This window comes from Rhinoderma darwinii, chromosome 1 (genome assembly GCF_050947455.1).
Source record: "Rhinoderma darwinii isolate aRhiDar2 chromosome 1, aRhiDar2.hap1, whole genome shotgun sequence".
Lineage (NCBI taxonomy): Eukaryota > Metazoa > Chordata > Amphibia > Anura > Rhinodermatidae > Rhinoderma > Rhinoderma darwinii.
The window spans coordinates 617,438,796-617,460,866 of record NC_134687.1 but is presented as its reverse complement, the minus strand read 5'-3'; the positions used below and the strand labels follow the sequence as shown (position 1 = coordinate 617,460,866).

General features: G+C 45.0%; 1 protein-coding gene across 1 annotated transcript in view; it reads left to right on the top strand.

Annotated features, from left to right (window-relative positions):
* The first annotated feature begins 6,712 nt into the window (after positions 1-6,712).
* The window catches only part of SLC45A2 (solute carrier family 45 member 2), a 110,447-nt gene continuing 95,088 nt past the window's right edge, over positions 6,713-22,071 (top strand). The window contains exons 1-2 of the mRNA XM_075854993.1: positions 6,713-7,320; positions 16,983-17,165. Coding sequence (XP_075711108.1) covers positions 6,876-7,320; positions 16,983-17,165 — 628 coding nt within the window. The 5' untranslated portion in view covers positions 6,713-6,875. The remainder of the gene's footprint in view (positions 7,321-16,982; positions 17,166-22,071) is intronic.

Sequence of the window (22,071 nt, the reverse complement as noted above, 5' to 3'; positions counted from 1 at the left end):
TCCGCCTCGTCCTCCTTCTCCAGAGCGTAGCTGCGTAAGGAGAGGGGGAGGAGTCTAGTTGTTGCGCGGCGGCAGGAGTTCTACGATCCCCGCCATTTTCTGGAGCCTGGAGGTCAAGGACGACATCTGGACCGAAGACATCGCCTGAAGAGGACTGGAGTGGGAGCAGCTCTTCTGACACGGTGAGTAAAGTGTCTCAAAGTGCTGTTTATGTATGGCCCTGTTCACACAGAGTATTTTGCAGGCCGAAAAAATCTGCCTCAAAATTCCTTAAAGAATTTTGAGGCAGATTTTGACCTGCCCACACTATCTTGCCGCGTTTTTTGCCCGCTGCGATTGAGGACAGCAGACAAAAAACGCAGCGAAAAATGCATTTTCTGCCTCCAATTGATTTCGATGGGAGGTCAGAGGCGGAACCGCGGCAAGAAAGGACGTGCTGATTTTTCTTTTTTCCGCGACTGGCTTCCATTGATTTCAGATTAAATCAATGGGAGGCGATTTTGGAAGTTGTTTGGTGCTGATTCTGACGCAGTGTCCGAGTCAATATCAAGGCCCAAAAACTCTGTGAACTGGGCCTTATTGTTAGGGCTTATTCAGACGAACGTGTAATACATCCGTGCAACGCGCGTGATTTTCACGCGCCTCGCACGGACCTATGTTACTCTATGGGGCCGTGCCGACTGTCCGTGATTTTCACTCTGCTGCGACTGTAATACGCTGCGGATTTTCCACAATAAAATGTGTTGCATAAAATCCGCAGTGTTCATACCTAGTGTGTTCCTACCCTAAGGCCGGATTTACACGAGCGTGTGCTTTTTGCGTGGCGTTTTGCGCATGCAAAAGTTCCATAACAGCTCCGTGTGTCAGCAGCGTATGATGCGTGGCGGTGTGATTTTCGCGCAGCCGCCATCATTATGACACTCTGTTTGTATGTTTGTAGCACGTGGTGCTTTTCTGTTTTCATTCATAGTTTATACGGCTGCGGAAGTGCTGGGCGTGATTTTCACGCACCCATTGACTTCAATGGGTGCGTGATGCTCGAACAATGAACAAATATCGGACATGTCGTGAGTTTTACGCAGCGGACACACGGACACACGCTACGTGAAAATCACTGACAGTCCGCACGGCCCCATAGAGTAAAATAGGTCCGTGCGAGGCGCGTGAAAATCACGCACGTTGCACGGATGTATTACACGTTCGTCTGAATAAGCCCTAACAATAAGGCCCAGTTCGCAGAGTTTTTGGGCCTTGATATTGACTCGGACACTGCGTCAGAATCAGCACCAAACAACTTCCAAAATCGCCTCCCATTGATTTAATCTGAAATTAATGGGAGCCAGTCGCGGAAAAAATAAAAAGCAGCACGTCCTTTCTTGCCGCGGTTCCGCCTCTGACCTCCCATCTAAATCAATGGGAGGCAGAAAATGCATTTTTCCCTGCGTTTTTTGTCTGCTGTCCTCAATCGCCGCGGGCAAAAAACGCGGCAAGATAGTTTGGGCAGGTCAAAATCTGCCTCAAAATTCGGTGCGCATGCGCGGGAGTTTGCGGGTGCGCGCGATCGGTCGCACGGGCGGCGGTGTTTGACGGCCCCCATGACGACCTCCATGCTACCCAGGGCCGCCATCAGGGGGGGGTATTATGGGTACTGATGTGAGAGGCCCGGCCAAACCTAATTGAAAGGGGGGCCCGCAGCTCACGACATTCTTTTGGTGAAAAAAACAAGCCCCATTGCAGGGGCCTGTTTTTTTTTTCTACCAAAGGCAAGTCGCGGCAGTTGCCGGGCCCCCCTTTCAATTAGGTTTGGCCGGGCCTCTCACATCAGTACCCATAATACCCCCCCTGATGGCGGCCCTGGGTACCATGATATGGTGCTGGACGGAGTACCGTTAACAGGCGGTGCCACGGTAGGGGGGCCCAGAAAATTTAGCTGTAGGGGGCCCTGAAATTCCTGATGGCGGCCCTGGGCACTGTTATGAGGGGTTCTGTCTGGCTGGCACTCTTATGGTGGGTATGGTGTAGCTGGCACTGTTATGGGGGCTCCGTGGGACTGTATGAGTTTTATTTTAAGCAACATAAAGGAACTATCCAGGAAAAAACATTACTGCATTAATACATTATACCTAATGCAGACTGTGACTGGTAATCTCTATTTGGTCCTCTTCTCCTTGTGTCATGCTCCTCCCCCTCAGGTCCAGGACTCGGCGACCCTTGGGAGTGGTGCAATTAGACATTGTGGCCTTAGAACAAAAAAGTTTCTGCCACCTGAACTAAAGGGTACGTGGACCTCTGGGTGTGTTCACATCAGCGTTACCCTTCCATTCATACGTTCCGTCAGACCTTTCCGTCGGAGGAACCCATGTAGGAAAGGCAAACGGAAACCGTAGTCTGTCCTGTAAGGTTTCTGTTTTTTAGCGGAAACAATAGTGCAGTCGACTGCGCTATTGTTTCCACATAAAAAACGGAAACCTTACAAACGTAAACAAACCAATTGCAAGGGAAGCGTTACCATTGAAAGCAATGGTAATGCAAATGGAAGCTTTGATTTACGTTTTGCTTTCTGTTCATGGATTCCTCAGACGGAAAGGTCCAACGGAACCGATGAATAGAACTCGACGCTGATGTGAACATAGCCTAAGGGTGTATTTAATTGTTTCTGTCACGGTTTTTGCCACAATTTTAAGAATTGTGACAAAACAACGCCATTTTAGCAAAAGCCGTTGCGGTTTTTCTGCATGCAAAACCCAAAATGTGAAATAAAAATTACTTGTGCCATGCCCCTTAAATCGAAGGGGCATAGCAATCGGACTAGTGCTGGAACATTTGCTTTCTGGAGATGATGGGAGGGGGGGGGGGGGCTTTGATACTAATGCTATCTTCTAACATGTCTTTCTGACATATACGAAAAATGGATAATGGAAGAATTGAAAAAAAAGATTTTGCAGTATATTTGGGAATTGCATAAAATATACAATGCAATGCCATTTATAGGGCTCAATGGCGACATGGAGAGACGCCTGTAATACGGGTTCAAATGACAACACTACTACGACTCACTGGTGACCTCATAAGGGTAAGGGTATGTTCACACACACTATTTACGGCGGTTTTGCCCCGAATTACGTCCGAAATAGCGGCTCAATAGCGTCAGCAAACATCTGCCCATTCATTAGAATGGGTCTTACGATGTACTGTGCAGACGGTCATTTTTTTTACTCCCCGCTGTCAAAAGGCGGGGCGTAAAAAAGACGCCCGCGTCAAAGAAGTGCTTGTAAACTTCTTCAGACGTAAATGGAGCCGTTTTCCATGGAAAAACAGCTCCATTTAACGTCCGTAATGGACGCAGCAAAAAGCGCCTCAGCATGCCATTACGGCTGAAATTACGGTGCTGTTTTCTCCTAAAAACAGCCCCGTAATTTCAGCCGTTACGGACGCTGCCGTGTGAACATACCCTCAGTTAAAAGGTTTTCGAAATTTCCAACTGTATTTTCTGTTTGGAAGTTTCTCACTAAATTACAGTAGCAGCAAAGTGGATACAATTACACAAATCTCATGGCCACGGAAAAATAGGGGCGGAAATTAACAGCAATCCTATTCAGGCGAGAAGAAGTGGAGACGTATGCTTGTGACTTTTTATTTAATATCTAGGGGAATAGCTGGCTCACCTGTATCCATAGCGCTCTTCAGGGGAGGCGTCCTTGTGTATGAACGGCCACCTCTCCGGTATGTAGATGCCAGAGAGAGTAAAACTGCAAACGCCTCGAAAAATGCACTAAATCACAGTAAAAACGCCTGCGGTTTTTGGATGCAGTTTTAACTGCACCACAATTGCAACGTCTGAATGGACCTTTAGGCCCTGTTCACACAGTTTTTTGGCACGTTTTTTTGATGCAGAAACCATGCCAAAAGACGTCCAAAAACGCTCACGTGGAAAAAGAAGCATCTTGCCCTTTTTGCTGCGTTTCCATCTCTGACTACACAATCGGAAATATGTGTAGAACAGTTTCTGTAGAGCCATGATCAACAATCAAAACAACAGGAAATAACACCAGGGATCGGCATACGGCAGCTTTGTGGGTCTGCAATACGGAGCTGTAAGCACTCCCCTAGCAAATGCTGTAGTGGGCAATACCTCTGTTAAGAGTATGTTCACACGGCCTATTTTCGGACGTTTTTCAGGGCGTAAATGGCCAAAAAATCGGAAGCAGAATGCCTCCAATTATCTGCCCATTGATTTCAATGGGAAAACGGAGTTGTTCCAATGGGCCGTTTTTTTACGCGGCCGTTTTTCCAAACGGCCGTGTAAAAAAGGCGGCTGAGAAACTATTGACTCTATTGAAAGAAGCGCAAAAAACAACCGTAAAAAACTCTGAGAAAAACGCAGCGAAAATCGTCCGAAAATCAGGAGCTATTTTCCCTTGAAAACAGCTCCGTATTTTCAGAAGTTTTTGACTCAGGGTGTGAACATGCCCTAAGTGTATGTTCACACGGCCTATTTTGGACCGTTTTACGGGGCGTAAACGCCCAAAAACGATCGAAAATTCGGAAGCAGAACGCACCCAAACATCTGCCCATTGATTGCAATGGAAAAAACGGCGTTCTGTTCCTTTGGGACGTTTTTTTACCTTGAAAACAGCTCCGTAATTTCAGACGTTTTTGAGTTTGCGTGTGAACATACTCTATGACGCATATAATTAAACTGGCCGTGATTTTTGTATATAATCGGAGGCAGGCGGCGGTTTAGTATGGACCCGTATAATTCTTTATGGATGTGTGGTTCACCCCCATAGCGGAACCTTATATCAATATGTGTATTTCACTCTTAGGGTATGTGCACACACACTAATTACGTCCGTAATTGACGGACGTATTTCGGCCGCAAGTCCCGGACCGAACACAGTGCAGGGAGCCGGGCTCCTAGCATCATACTTATGTACGACGCTAGGAGTCCCTGCCTCTCCGTGGAACTACTGTCCCGTACTGAAAACATGATTACAGTACGGGACAGTTGTCCTGCAGAGAGGCAGGGACTCCTAGCATCGTACATAAGTATGATGCTAGGAGCCCGGCTCCCTGCACTGTGTTCGGTCCGGTACTTGCGGCCGAAATACGTCCGTCAATTACGGACGTAATTAGTGTGTGTGCACATACACTTAAGGCTAGATTCACATGGACGTGTCCGTTTTGCACGCGTAAAAAATGCAACGTTTTTCTTGTGTTGCAGTTACGTGTGGCATCCGTGTATGGTGCGTGTTTTTTACGCGCGTATGTCATCCGTATGTTACGTCAGCAAAAAAACTGAAGGAGGTGTTTTATGTTTTTTTCCCTCATCATTTCTTTAGCAACTGGTGCATGAAAAACACGGACAGCACACAGATGTCGTCCATGTGTTGTCCGTTTTTTTCAAACGCCTATTGACTTCAATGGGCTGCGTGGTGCGCAAAAACGCACCAAAATAGGACATGAAGTGAGTTTCACGCAACGGACACACGCTGCATGAAAAACAACGCATGTCTGAATAGCCCCATTGAATTTTATAGGTCCGTGTGGTGTTCGTGAAAAAAACGGACAGCACACGGACGTGTAATACGCTCGTTTGAATAAGGCCTAAGGGTTTATTCTCACGTTGAGGTTTCGGATAATACCGCATCGAAAAACCGCAACCCAAAAACCACATCATTTTTATCGTGATTTGGTGCGTTGTTTTTTTTTTAAGCAGTTGCGTTTTTGCCGTAACTGCATTAAAAAATGCACCAAATTGCAGTTGCAATTTTCGCGGTTCGGAGGTGTTTGAGGCCTCCATTGGAGCTGTATGTTGGGAGTATCTCCCGAAGTATACCTCTGATGGAAGGCTCCAATTACAACTGTATAGGCACGCAGTGGCATATGTTATCCATAGGGTACCGTTGTAAATATTTTAAAAAAATTATACTGCACAGTATAGGCTGAACCGATTTGACTTACAAACAATGTTACGTCGGGTGAATGGGGTCCTATAAATACAGTATGTACTGGGAGCTTTCCAGGCGCATACGCCGAACGTATACTGCAAACATATTGTGTATAGAGGGTTACATAAGTAGAAGGGCATGTTCACATGGCTTATTTTCAGCCATTTTTTGGGCCATAAACGCCCCGAAAAACGGCTGAAAATATGGAAGCTGAACGCCTCCAAACATCTGCCCATTGATTTCAATGGGAAAAACTGAGTTTTGTGCTGACGGGGCGTTTTCTGAAAAAAGGCTGTGTAAAAAAACTCCTCGTAAAAAGTACTGCATGTCACTTGAACCGTTTTTCATTGGCTTAATAGAAAAACAGGCCGAAAAAAACGACTCTAAAAACGTTTGTGATTTAAAAAACGGCCGAAAATCAGAGGCTGTTTTCCCTTCCGTATTTCACAGCCATTTTTTGTTTAGCAGGTGAACATACCGGAACCCTCGTACAATAGATGCCGGGTTTATAAGTTTACATAAGTTTGTTTTTGCGGTGTTCGTCGTGGTTTCTTGCTACACTTTTTATCATTCAGAAAATTTGCAATGAAAACCGCGACACAAATGACTCACGCAAACATATCCTTCCACGTTAGTTAGTGCCAAATGCATCGCAATATTCACCATAACGTGGACGCATGAGGCACGTTACATACACGTAGGACGACTCGCACGGCTTGTGATAACCTGAACATTAAGCAAATGAACTGTGTGGAATTCAGACGTCTGAAGTTGCCATTCACATGACTTATTTTTTTTTTTCCCCCAAACTTGTGATCTTCCAGCTATGAAAGGAATGGAGTCACGCCTTCCTTAATTCTGTGTGTGGAAACTAAAGTCTACTCCACTGCAAAGGAAAACCAGTCTGGCACTCACTAACTTCCAATGACTCTCTCCAAGGATGTTAAATATCAGGCCCCTACAACAACTCCCATCATCAGCGACAGTAAACAACCCTCTCCAGATGGCATGGACTACAGCAGCAGCCTTGAGCAGATGGAGGGGGTCTTCCAGTTAGTGGAGCCCCCCAGAAGGTCGACTGGGAGGCTCATTATGCACAGCATGGCCATGTTTGGGAGAGAGTTTTGTTACGCAGTGGAAGCGGCATTCGTGACGCCGGTCTTGCTCAGTGTTGGACTTCCTAAAAGTTTGTACAGCCTGGTCTGGCTCATCAGCCCCATCTTAGGTTTCGTTCTCCAGCCAGTGGTAGGATCTGCCAGTGACCACTGTCGGTCTCGCTGGGGGAGACGCAGACCGTATATTCTTGCGTTGGGGATTTTGATGGTTTTGGGTATGACGTTCTACCTCAATGGCGACACGGCGGTAACCGGTAAGTAGGAACATTGGTTTATTATAATGTAAGCAACAGGCAGGGTAAAAGGGAAGCATAGCAACCAATCAGATTCCACCTCTCATTTTTCAAAGGCCTTTTTAGAAATGAAAGCTGCAAGGTAATTGGTTGCTATGGGTAACTGCACTCCTGTGTGAGCTGCTTAGGCCTCAAGCTGACCACTTCAGTTGCTATGGATATGTGCCTGACAACTACTCATATGAGGTTGTCAGGCAGCGCAGCCCTACCACTCAGTGTCAGATTACTCAGGGCTTCAGCTCAATGCCAAATTTGCATAAAACAAATGGCAGAAAATGGGCATGGCAGCACTCAAACCTCATGTGTATTTTAATTCTTCTTTCAATGTGAACATAGAAAATATACTGTACCTGCAGTCCTATGTAAAACTACATAGAATTGACTTGTGATATCACAATGTGTTGTGTGGCATGACAAACTTAGCTCTGCTATATTTAACAAATTAGGCCCTTAATATGCTACAGGTGTAGTGGGGCTGAGTTTGTCCTACAACACATCTAATACGGGGATGAAGTTAGGGTAAGGCTCCGGTCCTGACACGGTCGCAACCCGGCTAACAACCGCACTGGCACTATGTAGGAGCGGCTGTCAAATACCTTGTTAAGGGGTATTCCGGTTACATGCGCACTGCCGCTTCATTCATTCTCAATGGGAGCGCCGGAGATAGCCGACGGCAGTGTTCGGCTTTTTCCGGCGCTGCCATAGAAAATAAATATGGGGTAATTTGTTGTAACCAGCAAAATTGTGCGGCCATAAAGGGTGTATTAATTCATTGTTGCATGATTTTGCAGTTAAAGGGGCGGTTTACCAGCATTAACATGCGGCTACTAACAGGCTGTGACAGCCGCACCGAACATGATGCCGGCGCGGTTGTTAGCCGCGTTGCGACCGTGTCAGGGCCGCTCCGTGTGGTCTTACCCTTAGGTCTTATTCACATCTGCGCTGGAGGCTCAGTTAGGGGCCTCCGTCGCAGATCACGCTGAGATTACCGGAGACAAAGCGCAGCATGCTGTGCTATTTTCTCTGGTAAAATCATAGACCCCCGACATAACCCATTAAAGTCAATGGGTTCTGGCAGCCGCCGGTGGTGTCCGTGGTGTAACAGGGCAGAATAACGGAATGACACAACACAGGTGTGAACATAGACTTAACCAGTTGTGTTATCCTAATCTGTGATTTATTGTTTTGGACAATAGTGTTATAACTAATTTGGCTCTACTGCATCACAGCAACAAACATCTTTTTCGATTTGTCTGGGACCTGCTATCCCACAACTATTTTAGGGTGCGATTTAGTTGTCACGCTATTTAGGCCTTGCGACAACGAAAAGACACCCAAAAAAAGAAAAATCACTGACATGTTGGGAATGTGTCGCAGCCACACACAACTTACATTTTATGGTATGTTCACACGCACTGTTTTCAGATGTAATTCGGGCGTTTTTATGCCTCGAATGACGCCTGAAAAAATGGCTCCATTACGCCTACAAACATCTGCCCATTGCTTTGAATGGGTTTTATGGTGTTCTCTTCCCACGAGGTGTTATTTTACGCGTCGCTGTCAAAATACGGCGCGTAAAAAGACGCCCACGAAAAAGCAGTGCATATCACTTCTTGGGACGTTTTTGGAGCTGTTTTTCATTGACTCCATTGAAAAATAGCTCCAATAACGTTCGTAAAATACGCCGCGAAAAACGCGAGTTGCTACAAAAACGTCTGAAAATCAGGAGCTGTTTTCGCCTGAAAACAGCTCCGTAATTTCAGATGTATGTTGCTAAGCCGTGTGAACATACCCTGTCTACTCAGGCAAAGTCACATGCAACTTGCGATCTACGACCAAAAATCTAGCAGGTTTGAATTTGTTCTGACTGTCATGTCTTAGGGTATGTGCACACACACTAATTACGTCCGTAATTGACGGACGTATTTCGGCCGCAAGTCCCGGACCGAACACAGTGCAAGGAGCCGGGCTCCTAGCATCATAGTTATGTACGATGCTAGGAGTCCCTGCCTCTCTGCAGGACAACTGTCCCGTACTGTAAACATGATTACAGTACGGGACAGTTGTCCTGCAGCGAGGCAGGGACTCCTAGCATCGTACATAAGTATGATGCTAGGAGCCCGGCTCCTTGCACTGTGTTCGGTCCGGGACTTGCGGCCGAAATACGTCCGTCAATTACGGACGTAATTAGTGTGTGTGCACATACCCTAAGTTGTGTTAAGTTAATTACACAAAAACATTCACAATCTTTAATTGCATTTTTGTTGCGTGGCTAAAGTCGTTTTGCAGGTTTAGCACCAAAAGCCCCTCAGCCACATAAGAAGACACTAGTATTATAAATGATATATGGTAGGTGGGGCCATGTTATAGATTTTGCATTGGAGCCCAGGAGATTCAAGTTACGCCCCTGTCCCTAGCCTCATGGTCGCCATCAGGGCAGTACTAGTAGTACTACCGTCAGGGGCCCGGCCACATGGCTGAAGTAAAGGGGCTCGCCGGGCTGTCATCGCCCCCCCTCCCAGACTGTCGGCCCTCCCTCGCAACCCTTGCGGGCTTCCCCTTGCAACGCTTCCGGCCCCCCCTCGCAACGCTCTTAGCCCCCCTTGCATACCTGTTGCTTTATGAACTGGGTGGAAAAAATGCAGCATGAGAAGCAGGAGCTCCGTGTGGAGATTCCGCCCCCCAGCTTCTCTACACAGCCGATCGGACCTGCAGACTGGTGAGTTTCTCTCCCCTCTCCATCCTGCTTCCCATTCCTTATGACCCCACTTGTACAATATATAAAGTATGTTAAAATGTTTTTTTTTCATTTTCCTAGCGTTTTTTTTGCGCAGTTTTTCCGCAATGATATAAAAATCACGGCTAAATCGCGTGATTTGTGCCGCGATTACGAAAATTGCATTAAAAAAAGGATACAAAACATGAAAAAAAAGTGCTGTTAGGCTATACTCTCACAGTGCGGTCAAATCACGTTTTTGCCGCGGTTTTGCAAAAATTGTGGCAAAAAAATGGGATTTGACCGCACTGTGTAACTAGACTAAGGACGTATTCAGACAGCCGTGTATGACCCGTGATATACAGAGCGTGTATCGGCTGTATTTCCCGGGCCGACCACAATTCATGGAGCCGGACTCCTTACATCATAGTTATCAGTGCTGCTAGGAGTCCCTGCCTCTCCGCGGGAATACTGTGCCATACTGTAATGATACTAGAAACCCGGCTCCCTGAACTGTGGTCGGTTCGAGAAATATGGCTGACACATGGTCCGTATATCACAGACCGAACATGGACGTCTGAATAAGGCCACTTGTCTCCTATTTTTGGTGCGGATTGCGCACTGAAAATTCACTACAAATTACAATATAAGGCGATGTTCCGACCAACGTGTGTGAAATCAGCCGTGAATAACGGACGTTTTTCACGGCTGATTTGCACCCGTGCTGGACCCGTTTTCACAGATCCCTCATAGACTTGTCTATTGAGGGATCTGTGAAAATGCACAAACATAGGAAACGTCTTTTTTTTTTACAGGCCCTTCACACGGTCCGTTAAAGCAACGACCATGTGAATAACCCCATAGAAATACATGCAGCCATGTGACCGCCATTAAAAAACAACCAATAGTGACCGAGGCATTTAAAGTATTAGAATCTGGGGGGCGCCCCCTGAGACACGCCCCCGCGGCACGATCGGCTGTCAACAGCAGTTGTTATAGCAGCCTAATGAAAGCCTCCAGTTCTGCCATCTTTGTACTCCTTTGAACCTCTGCCGTTGGCAGGGCTTCAAAGTAGACGGTCAGTATCACGATATACTGCAATACGTTAGTATTATATTGCAGTATATCATGCAGTGGATGATCATTGCAGTGGATCGCTGCTTCAAGTCAAGGGGGACTAATAAAAAAAGTAAAAAAACAGTCCTTATTTACATGAACGCTGCGCATCTCGGACGTGAAAAGCTGCGGGACACAATGTCGCACATCCCGCATAGTTGAGAGTCTATGGAGGGATGCGTGATGCGTGAAAAGAACGGACATGTCCTATTTTCGCACGGACACTTCACACGGTCCGTTGAAACAACGGCTGTGTGAACGGCCACATTGAATTACATAGGTCCGTGGGACGTTTAACACGTTCGTGTAAATAAGGCCTTAAAGAGGCTCTGTCACCACATTATAAGTGCCCTATCTCTTATATAAGGAGATGGGCGCTATAATGTAAGTGACAGCAGTGCTTATTATTTAGAAAAACTATCTATTTTAAACCACTTTATTAGCGATTTTTAGCTTTATGCTAATGAGATTCTTAATGCCCAAGTGGGCGTGATTTTACTTTCGACCAAGTGGGCGTTTTTACAGAGGAGTGTATGACGCTGACCAGTCAGCATCATGCACTCCTCTCCATTCATTTACACAGCAGCATCGCGTTCTTACTAGAACACGATGTGCAGCCACATACACAGACATTAACGTTAATCAAGTGTCCTGATAATGAATATACATGAAATCCAGCCTGGACGTCATGTGTATTCAGAATCCTGACACTTCTGAATCTTTTCTGTGAGATTTCCAGCAAGGGAAACAAAATCTCGTTTACATCGTAATCTCGTGAGATTACGCGTGGCTTGCTGGAATCTCACAGAAAAGATTCAGAAGTGTCAGGATTCTGAATACACATGACGTCCAGGCTGGCGGTCACGTGTATTCATTATCAGGACACTTGATTAACGTTAATGTCTGTGTATGTGGCTACACATCGTGTTCTAGTAAGAACGCGATGCTGCTGTGTAAATGAATGGAGAGAAGTGTATGACGCTGACTGGTCACTGATTGGTCATCGTCATACACTCTGTACAACGCCCACTTGGTCGAAAGTAAAAACACGCCCACTTGGGCATTAAGAATCTCATTAGCATAAAGCTAAAAATCGCTAATAAAGTGGTTTAAAATAGATTGTTTTTCTAAATAATAAGCACTGCTGTCACTTACATTATAGCGCCCATCTCCTTATATAAGAGATAGGGCACTTATAATGTGGTGACAGAGTCTCTTTAAATAAAGTTATTTTTTTATGTTCCTAAAAAAAGTAATAAAAGTATTAAAAGTTCAAAAAACTCCCCTTTTCATATTTATTCCCTAAACCAATGTTAAACTTTTTTTTTTTTTTAACATAACTGGTATCGCCGCGTCCTTAAAAGTCCGAACTATCACAATATACCGTTGTTTAGCCCGCTGGGTGAATGCCAATTAGCAAATAGTTTTATTTTTTAAAAGTGGTAAAACATATAAATTTGGTATCGCCGTAATCGCATCAACCTGTATAATAAGGTGAATATGTCGTTTTAACCGCCTGATGGACGCCGTAAAAACAGAACCCCCACAAATAAATGGTGTGATCGCTGTTTTTTGCCCATGTCACCCCAAAAATATATATTTGTCAGCTTCCCAGTACATTATGCGGTATAATAAATGGTGCCATGAAAAACTACAACTTGTCCCGCAAAAAACAAGCCCTCATATGGCGATATAGACGGAAAAATAAAAAAAATATAGCTTTTGGAAGGTGGAGAGGAAAAACAAAAGTGAAAATCTGAAAAATGGCTGAGGAGGGAAGGGGTTAAATCAGCTGCATGTCTATTATGTTGCAGAATTGTAACGTATTTCATCCTTTACAATGTAAAGGGTTAATTTGCTGTAATTCCCTAGCAAATTCTGTAACGCACACATTGAGGAATTTGGCGCTCAAAATCCGCATCAAAATCGCAGGTAATTCCGCAGGTAAAATCTGCACCTAATATTGCCTTTTTTTTTTAATACGTTTTTAGGTGCGTTTTTTACATTTTGATGTGGAATAGGTGCAGGTTATATGCTGCAGGATTATTTATTTATTTTTTAAACTAGTCATAAACAATTCGCAAGCGGAAACGCAATATAAATTGACATGTATCATATTTTCAAATACGCACCGCAGGTCAATTTTTGTGCAGAAAATGCGACATGTCGATGAGATTTCTTGATCTCATTTACTTTGCTGGTCCTGTATTACACTGCGGATTTGCCGCACGAAAATACCCGCGACAAATTTGCATTTAATAATTATCGTGTGCATTTGGCCTAACAGAGTTTTATTTAACTCCCCCCTAAGGCCCCGTTCACACATGTTGGATTTGATACGGATTCCGATGACATGCCGATGATTCTGCATCCCATGCACATGAGGTTTCCGCAACCCAGTTCACATGCTGCGAAAAATTTTCCACATGTATTTTTGTCCGCACCATGAAAAGAAATTCACCACAGCAATAAGTAGCATGCGACTTATATTACATGGAAAAGCAGAGGATAAGCAACTCTGAATGAGACTCAGGCCTTGTTCACACAGTTTTTTGCAGGCGGAAAAATCTGCCTCGAAATTCCTTCAGGCTTTCTCTGCCTCCCATTGATGTCAATAGGAGGTCAGAGACGGAAATGCATGTTGCTTCTTTTTCTCACGAGCTCGTGGGGAAAAAAAAACGCCTTCGCCTCCCGTTGAAATCAATAGGAGGCGATTTTGGCTGTTTTTTGCCGCAGTTTCCAATGCGGTTTCGGATGAAAAAAATGCGGCACAAAAACTCTGTGTGAACAGGGCCTTATTCTCGTGCGGATCTGCTACACAGGGAAAGCCTAAGATTTTTGCTGTTGAAAAACATATTGAACTTTAATGGCAACGTAAGAACGGAGCATTAGCGCTCCTTACATCCTCACAAGCGCTTCCCTTAAGTCTCCTTCACATCGTGTTTTTGCCCTAAGTTTATCGTGTACATCAGGAATTCTCCTAATGTACACTATAAACAACGTAGACTATAACTCACAAGGCTCCATTATGTCCTTTTAGCCTCCGTCGGGCTGGTAGACGTTGGTAAACCGTATTTTTGAAGGATGGAATAGCGTAGTAGACTTTGCTATTCCGGAGTCCCCAGGGACTAGCGCTCTGCCCGGGACTTTGGCTCTGGGGTTGCCCCTGACATCACTAGCCATCAATCACTGCTATGTTTAATGTTGAAAAACTACTACATTCTCCTAAAGGACACAAGTCTGCGTATGTATGTGTCTTTTGGGAAAGTCTGAATTGATACATTTTGACTTTCAGGTTACTCAATATTTACAACTTGTCTGTATTTACTCCAGCACTCTCCTACCCGGCAATGTACTCCCTGCTGCTGGTTTAACACACACTATTTTACTCCGAGTCAAATCGATTCATTATCCCTCTCTATTCCCACTTGGCTTTTCATAAGACTTTACACTACATCATATGCTAAGTGGGATTTGATATGATATAGGGTGTTCTATAAGGGACCGTTCACTCTATCCCAATAGGTGATTTAACATGACCACAGCCGGTTTTTCAACAAGAGATTTAATATCTCAACTTCTTGCCCTCCTTTTTCTGTTCCCACATTCCCTTTTCCTTCATATTATTAGAGTGCTAGTAGTGCTCTTCCCGGGACTATGGCTCCAGGGTTGGCCCTGACCACACTGTCCATGTTTAGACAGTGACGTCAGGGGTTTCTCCTGAAGTGGAATCCCCAGCCAGACAATCGGCAATGCTCTAGCTGGGGATTCCACTCCTAGAGGGAACCCCAAAGGCGCTACCTACGGGGAGGGTAGCTAAGTGCCACTACCTGGGAGGAGTGGGCTGTGTGGCACTTGCTGGGAGGAGTGGGCTGTGTGGCACTTGCTGGGAGGAGTGGGCTGTGTGGCACTTGCTGGGAGGAGTGGGCTGTGTGGCACTTGCTGGGAGGAGGGGGCTGTGTGGCACTTGCTGGGAGGAGGGGGCCGTGTGGCACTAGCTGGGAGGTGGGGGCCGTGTGGCACTAGCTGGGAGGTGGGGGGCCGTGTGGCACTAGCTGAGAGGTGGGGGGCCGTGTGGGACTAGCTGGGAGGTGGGGGGCCGTGTGGCACTAGCTGGGAGGTGGGGGGCCGTGTGGCACTAGCTGGGAGGTGGGGGGCCGTGTGGCACTAGCTGGGAGGTGGGGGGCCGTGTGGCACTAGCTGGGAGGTGGGGGGCCGTGTGGCACTAGCTGGGAGGTGGGGGGCCGCGTGGCACTAGCTGGGAGGTGGGGGGCCACGTGGCACTAGCTTGGAGGTGGGGGCCGCGTGGCACTAGCTTGGAGGTGGGGGCCGCGTGGCACTAGCTGGGAGGTGGGGGCCGCGTGGCACTAGCTGGGAGGTGGGGGCCGTGTGACACTACATGGGAGCGGGGGCTGTGTGGAACTAGCTGGGAAGGGGGCTGTGTGGCACTACCTGGGGGGGCGGCTGTGTGGCACTATCTACAGAGGGCACTAAATTTATGGGGGTACAAACTGGGGGCCTAACTTCGATATGGGGGGCATAAACAGGCCCTAACTTTTATATGGGGGCACAAAGTGATGTTTTCTGCCATTTTACTGCCGCCGTGAGTTCCCTGCAAAGGGACCTACTAAGTCTATGTCGCCAACATAAACCTGTAGCCGGCCCTGATTTATGTACTGGAGATTGTGCTCTAACTTTTCGCTGTGGTAGAGGGTGAGAGAGCTCCTTCATTGAGTGTCCGTTCACCTAACTTGAGTTACTGCTAAATTTACATGGATTGTTTTAGATTAGAGAAAAATGTCTGCGATTTTTATTGAAATGACGCCACTGTTTTTCAGGGCCCAGGCGCGACTGCTACCTCTGCACCCCTTATAGCTACGTGCAGAGGTAGATTGTGTGGATTGTTTCTGGGAAGGAAATTGTATATTTTTATCCTCTCCGACAATTTGCATGGGGCTGCAGGAAGCTCCTGTACATGTTTATATACATGAGTATTATTTTTATAGAGCGCATTAAGTGGCAGCAGGTGGTATCCTCCATTTTGAGAATTTCTTGTGCCAGATCAATAGTAACTACAATAGATCAGACTTGTGTGAAACACTTAAAAAAAAAACGCAAAAAGGCATTTTCATAAAAAATTATTTCAGTACAAATACAGGAAAACGCACAATAAATATTAGCCTCTGGCGCTGTGTATACAAATTCAGTACCCACTGTAATCCCCCATGTAAAATAATAGGGTGGGATTTCACCACAATTGAAGATTTATTGCTCTTTTATCCGTTCTAGTGAGTGAATGGGTACCATCATGTGCTGTTGGATTCTGGCGCTACCTTTTTTCTCGTTGTTCTTCTCCTATGACGGAGCAGATCTATGGAAAACTGAATGCAGATGTGAACAGAGCCTAATAAATATCCCCCCTTAAAAAGCTGTGGAAATTTTTTTTTTTTCAACCATTTCATATATTGCTCCAATGCGTTAAAAACAACTTTGTAAATAGTCTCCTACCATTTTTTTCTACAGCCCCAATACAGATCTTTGTGTCACCGTGGTTACAGACTACAAACAAACCCTGTGTAGTCTGATCCTGCAGTCATGTTTTACTCCACTGCCTCTTGATAACCTACTTGTCTGTCTATCAACAGATCAACATTCCCTTTGTGCATTTATTATGTGACAGTGCAGATGGGACAGTTATGTAACAAATTTAGCTCTACTACATCTGCGAAGAATAGTGAGAAAACAAAGGTGATGTCTCCCTATTGTAACAGTCCTTTTTCTTCTATTTCAGCTATATTTGGGAACAGCAGCAGCACTGAGAAGAAAACCTGGGCTATTGTCATCACAATGCTGGGAGTTGTAGCTTTTGACTTTGCTGCAGACTTCATTGATGGACCGATCAAAGCCTATCTGTTTGATGTGTGCTCCCACCAGGACAAGGAGAGAGGACTTCACTACCATGCGCTGTTCACTGGTAAGAGTTCCCTTAGGAATCTACTCATTCTGACTCATTTCATCCTGCAAGGAATGAACTCTGATCATGTGTCCGGGTCACACGTGTTCAACTTGTGATTTTTCTTAACCCAGGGGGTAACTGAGGTTTACACAATCCTTAAAATGGAATTGCATGCTTGCTGTATAAAGTATCCCCCTATGACCACATCACTCCTGCATAATAGTCACAGGACCAGCCTGCTGTAGGGGGGCAGCACAGATGGACTGGCACCCGAGGCTTGTGACCACCAGAGTTCTTATTAACTGTATAGTTACATCGTGTAGCACTGTTATTAGATTAAATTGTGTATGGAGCTGTTATTTGGTCACTATAAGTTTGTTACATAGTGCAGTTGAAAAAAATCACACATGTCCATCAAGTTCACCCAATGGATGGGAAAGGATTTGGATAAAGAGAAGGGATATGGATAAACTTAAGAACCTTGTTTTACCCCTATTGATCCAATGGAAGAACAAATCCATCAAACATAAACCAATCTGACATAAAATGTAAAAATTTCTCTCCTGATCCTAAGTGGTAATCCGACAGGATCAACATTCAAACAAGAATTTTATATATTTATGTTGTTTTGTACTAAGAAATTATTTTGTCCTTTTTTTTAAGCTCGTGGTAGGCTTTTCCGCAGATTCACAGCTCTTACCGTAAAAAAGCCTGGTCACCTCTGGAGATTAAAACTTTTTTTTTCTCCAGATGGAGGGAGTGCCCCCTAGTCTTCTGAGGGGAATTTACATGGAACTGCTTCTCATCATATTTTTTGTTTAAGGCCATTTATATACTTCAACAAAAGATATGGTGAAAAAAAAGGCCATTTATATATTGACAATCTAAATCAGGAAGTGGCCGGGAGGCAGCAGGAGCCGAGAAAGGTAGAATGGGGTTTAGGGGGCCCCATTCTAGAGATAGGTGCGGGTCCCAGAGGTCAGACCGGCAGCTATCTGGCATTTATGACATATCCTGTGAATATGCCATACATTTTCCTGATGGGCAAATCCCTTTAAAGCGGTTTTCCAGCCAGTAAAAATTGATGGCCTATACTCCGGATAGACCATCAATAGCTGATTGGTCCGGTTTCGACACCCCCTGCCGATAAGCTTATTTCTACTCGCTCACTGTGAATCTTCGACACTATTGAAGTGAGTGGGAGAAAAGGCTGCAATACCTGTGAATCGCCGCTAAATGTGTGTAGAAATGAGCAAGTAGAAATGAAGGGGAAGCAGCGCTCGTACGAGTGGTGCTGCTCCCCCCTTCAGAACAGCTGATCGGCGGGGGTCCCGGGAGTCGGACCCCGACCGATCAGCTTTTGATGGCCTATCCGGAAGATAGGCCATCAATTTTTACCGGCTGGAAAACCCCTTTAAGGCCCTTTTACACAGTCAGAAGATCGGCTGAACGAGCATTCGTACAAATTCTAGTTCCTGATCATATAAACAGGGCAACGATCAGCCGAAAAATAAGCAAACACTTTGCTTGTCGGCTGGTTGCATCTTTTATGCGGCCAAAAATATGATTGTTTGTTGCCATCACTGTGCTGCCGACAATATGCAAATTTTATGGTAATAAAATGCATTACAAGGGCTTATTCAGACGAACGTATAATACGTCCGTGCTACGCGCGTGATTTTCACGAGTGTCGTACGGACCTATATTAGTCTATGGGGCCGTTCAGACAGTCCGTGATTTTCACGCAGTGTGTGTCCGCTGCGTAAAACTCACGACATGTCCTATATTTGTGCGTTTTTCACGCATCACGCACCCATTGAAGTCAATGGGTGCGTGAAAGTCACGCGCAGCACACGGAAGTACTTCCGTGTGACGCGCGTGATTCGCGCAACAGCAGTAAAAACTATGAATGAAAACAGAAAAGCACCACGTGCTACAAACATACAAACAGAGTGTCATAATGATGTCGGCTGCATGAAAATCACGCAGCCACGCATCATATGCTGATGACACACGGAGCTTTTATGGAGCTTTTGCGCGCGCAAAACGTCACGTTTTTTTGCTCGCGCAAGACGCACACTCGTGTGAATCCGGCCTTACAGAGAGGAAATACAGCACACCATTCAAATCGTGTTTTTGTTTTTTAATAAAAAAATGTGTATGAATGTGATTGGTACAACTTTCTAATTACTTTTTATTAAAAATAATTTTTACTTTTTGAGATACGGCTGCTTTGTATCCTGTATACAGGGCGGCTGTATGTAGTGCTGAAACCTGTATCTGTCAGGTCTGCGGTACTGGCAGGTTCAGTGAAAGCGGGTGCTGCGTGTCTGACAGTTCATAACTTAGATGTGATCAATTACAGGTGGATCCTGCGTGACCTGCTGACACTGAACCCGTCAGTCCCGCTGACCCGACGGATACAGGTTTCAGCTCTAGATACAGCTGCTCTGTATATAGGATACAAAGCAGCTCCACCTCAAAAAGTAAAAATAATTTTTAATAAAAAGCGTTTAGAAAGTTGCACAAAACACACTGACCGTTTTTAAATATTTCAAAGGTGTACATAGCCTTTTAATGTGCAGCGCTAGTTAGTTAAATTCTAATATTAAAAGGCTTTAACTCCTTCTTCTCTTCACAGCCAATTTTAATTTCTTAATTTTTGTTTTTTTCCTATCCGCCTTCCAAAAACCATGGCTTTTTAAAAAAAAAAAAATTATTTATTATTTTAGTTGTTTTTTTTTTGTCTAACTAAAATGCTGTGATAATACATTGCAATTCTTCTGTATTGCAGTGTATTATGCTTGTTTGTGTAAAACTGACAGGAATCCTATTAGCAGGACCTAATGGAAGTACAAAGATGGCAGACCTTGCTGTTATGGAACCTATGGGATGACAGAGAGCCCCCTTCCTCTGTCCAGCTGCTTATATGCTGTGCTCACTAATGACCACGTAATGTAAGCCGTTGATCGGCTGGGACCGTAGTCATCTATGATCCCAGCCGTTGCAGCAGAGTGTCAGCTGTAAGTACCTAGCACCAGTACCGTATATATACTACGGATGTTGCCAAGTGGTTAAATAAGTTCTTCGCTTTAGACAATCCCTTCTTGTAAGAAGGGTCGCTTGATAATATTTAGATCACAAGTGCCCTTCTTTTGAGACTCGACGTGATCACCTGTAATCTGTGGGGAAACCTGGCAGTAAGTGTTCAATTTACCTGCAGCGCCACCACAGGAGAAATTATGTATTACATAGTGTCCATTCATATTAATGGATTGTCTGAGTAGTACAGGACAGGACCACCAGAGAGAGAGAGAGATGCTCTTTTTAAAACCATTTTCCACTCCGGCCAAGATACGAGGATCATGAACAGAGGACCCCCCTCTATTAATTAATAAAAATTGAGTTTCTAGACTGGATAACCCCTTTAAGTCTTGTTATTTATAGGGAAACATGTATCAAAATGGGTGCACAGGAAAAGTGAGGCAGCGGCCCCCAGCAACGAATCAGAAGCGCAAACTCTGATTGCACCACAGTGTGGGAACCCGGCCTTAAATGACATGAAATGTTATCTCATTGATGGGTTTATAATTACTCTGCTGCTTTGATTCATGTTCGGAATGTGGTGTTTGTATAATGCAGGTTTACAGCAATTTTTCTTCTGAAACTGTGATAAATACATCGCACAATCTCTCTCATAGGGAACGATTAATACGAGGAATAAACGCATGACAAATGAGGCTTATATAGATGATTGTATAGAAGTGGTTGTAAAATTGTTAATGATCTCCTCTGCCCGGATTGTACAGAGTAACACGGGGCACAGGTAATTGTAGGCTGAAGGTAATAACGTGTGCAGACTGGCTTTATGATGGATGGTGCCCCGTGTGCAGGGGCGTAACTAGGAAAGGCCCAATAGCAAACGTTTGACTGCCCCCCCCCTAGGTGCCACACGAGTAATTAGCATATAGTATGTGCCGTTTTAAAAGTTTGATTTTATAGATTTTGCTGCATCTGAAAAAAAGATACATTTGCAAATATTGTCAGGTCATGTATAACTGCATGGTGGAGGTTCAAGAGGTTAAACCTACCAGACTATTAAATATAAAATGAATTTAAATCAATTCCATCAGCCCTGCAATTTTGTTATTCTAAATTTATCCTATATAATTACAGCTCCAGTACCAAGTTCATACATATATACGGCACCAGAACAAACCTCAGTACATAAATACAACACCAGAACCAAACTCATTACGTATATACAGCACCAGAACCAAGCTCCGTACATATATACAGCACTAGAACCAAGCTCCGTACATATATACAGCACTAGAACCAAGCTCCGTACATATATACAGCACTAGAACGAAACTCTGTACATATATACAGCTTCAGAACCAAGCTCCGTACATATACACATATACAGCTCCAGAACCAAGCACAGTACATTTATATACAACACCAGAACTGAGCTCAGTACACATGTACAACACCAGAACAAAGCTCAGTACATAAATAAAACACCAGAACCAAGCTCAGCAAATGTATACAGCAACAGAACCAAGCTCAGTGCCACGTAGGGTTCGGGGACCCACTGGGCCGTACCGCCTTAGCAGTATGGCAGCTGGCCAACAGGGCGCATGTCAAAGTCTATTGTTCGTATAGGGTACCTGTGGCAGCTCGGACAGTAGCATGGCAGGCTTGGCTGGGACTAGGCAGCGGGTAGACGTCAGGCGTGGAGTAGCAGGAGAGGCATAGAATACAGCACGGCACTTGACCAGGATAGCACGGGATACAGGATATCCCTGGGAACTGGAAAACACTTGGAGACCATTTGCATAGACAAACTAGAAAACAATAAGCAATGCTCAGGCATCGAAGCAAGGGGCTAGGCCCCTCTTAAAGTCCAGGGCACTCATGG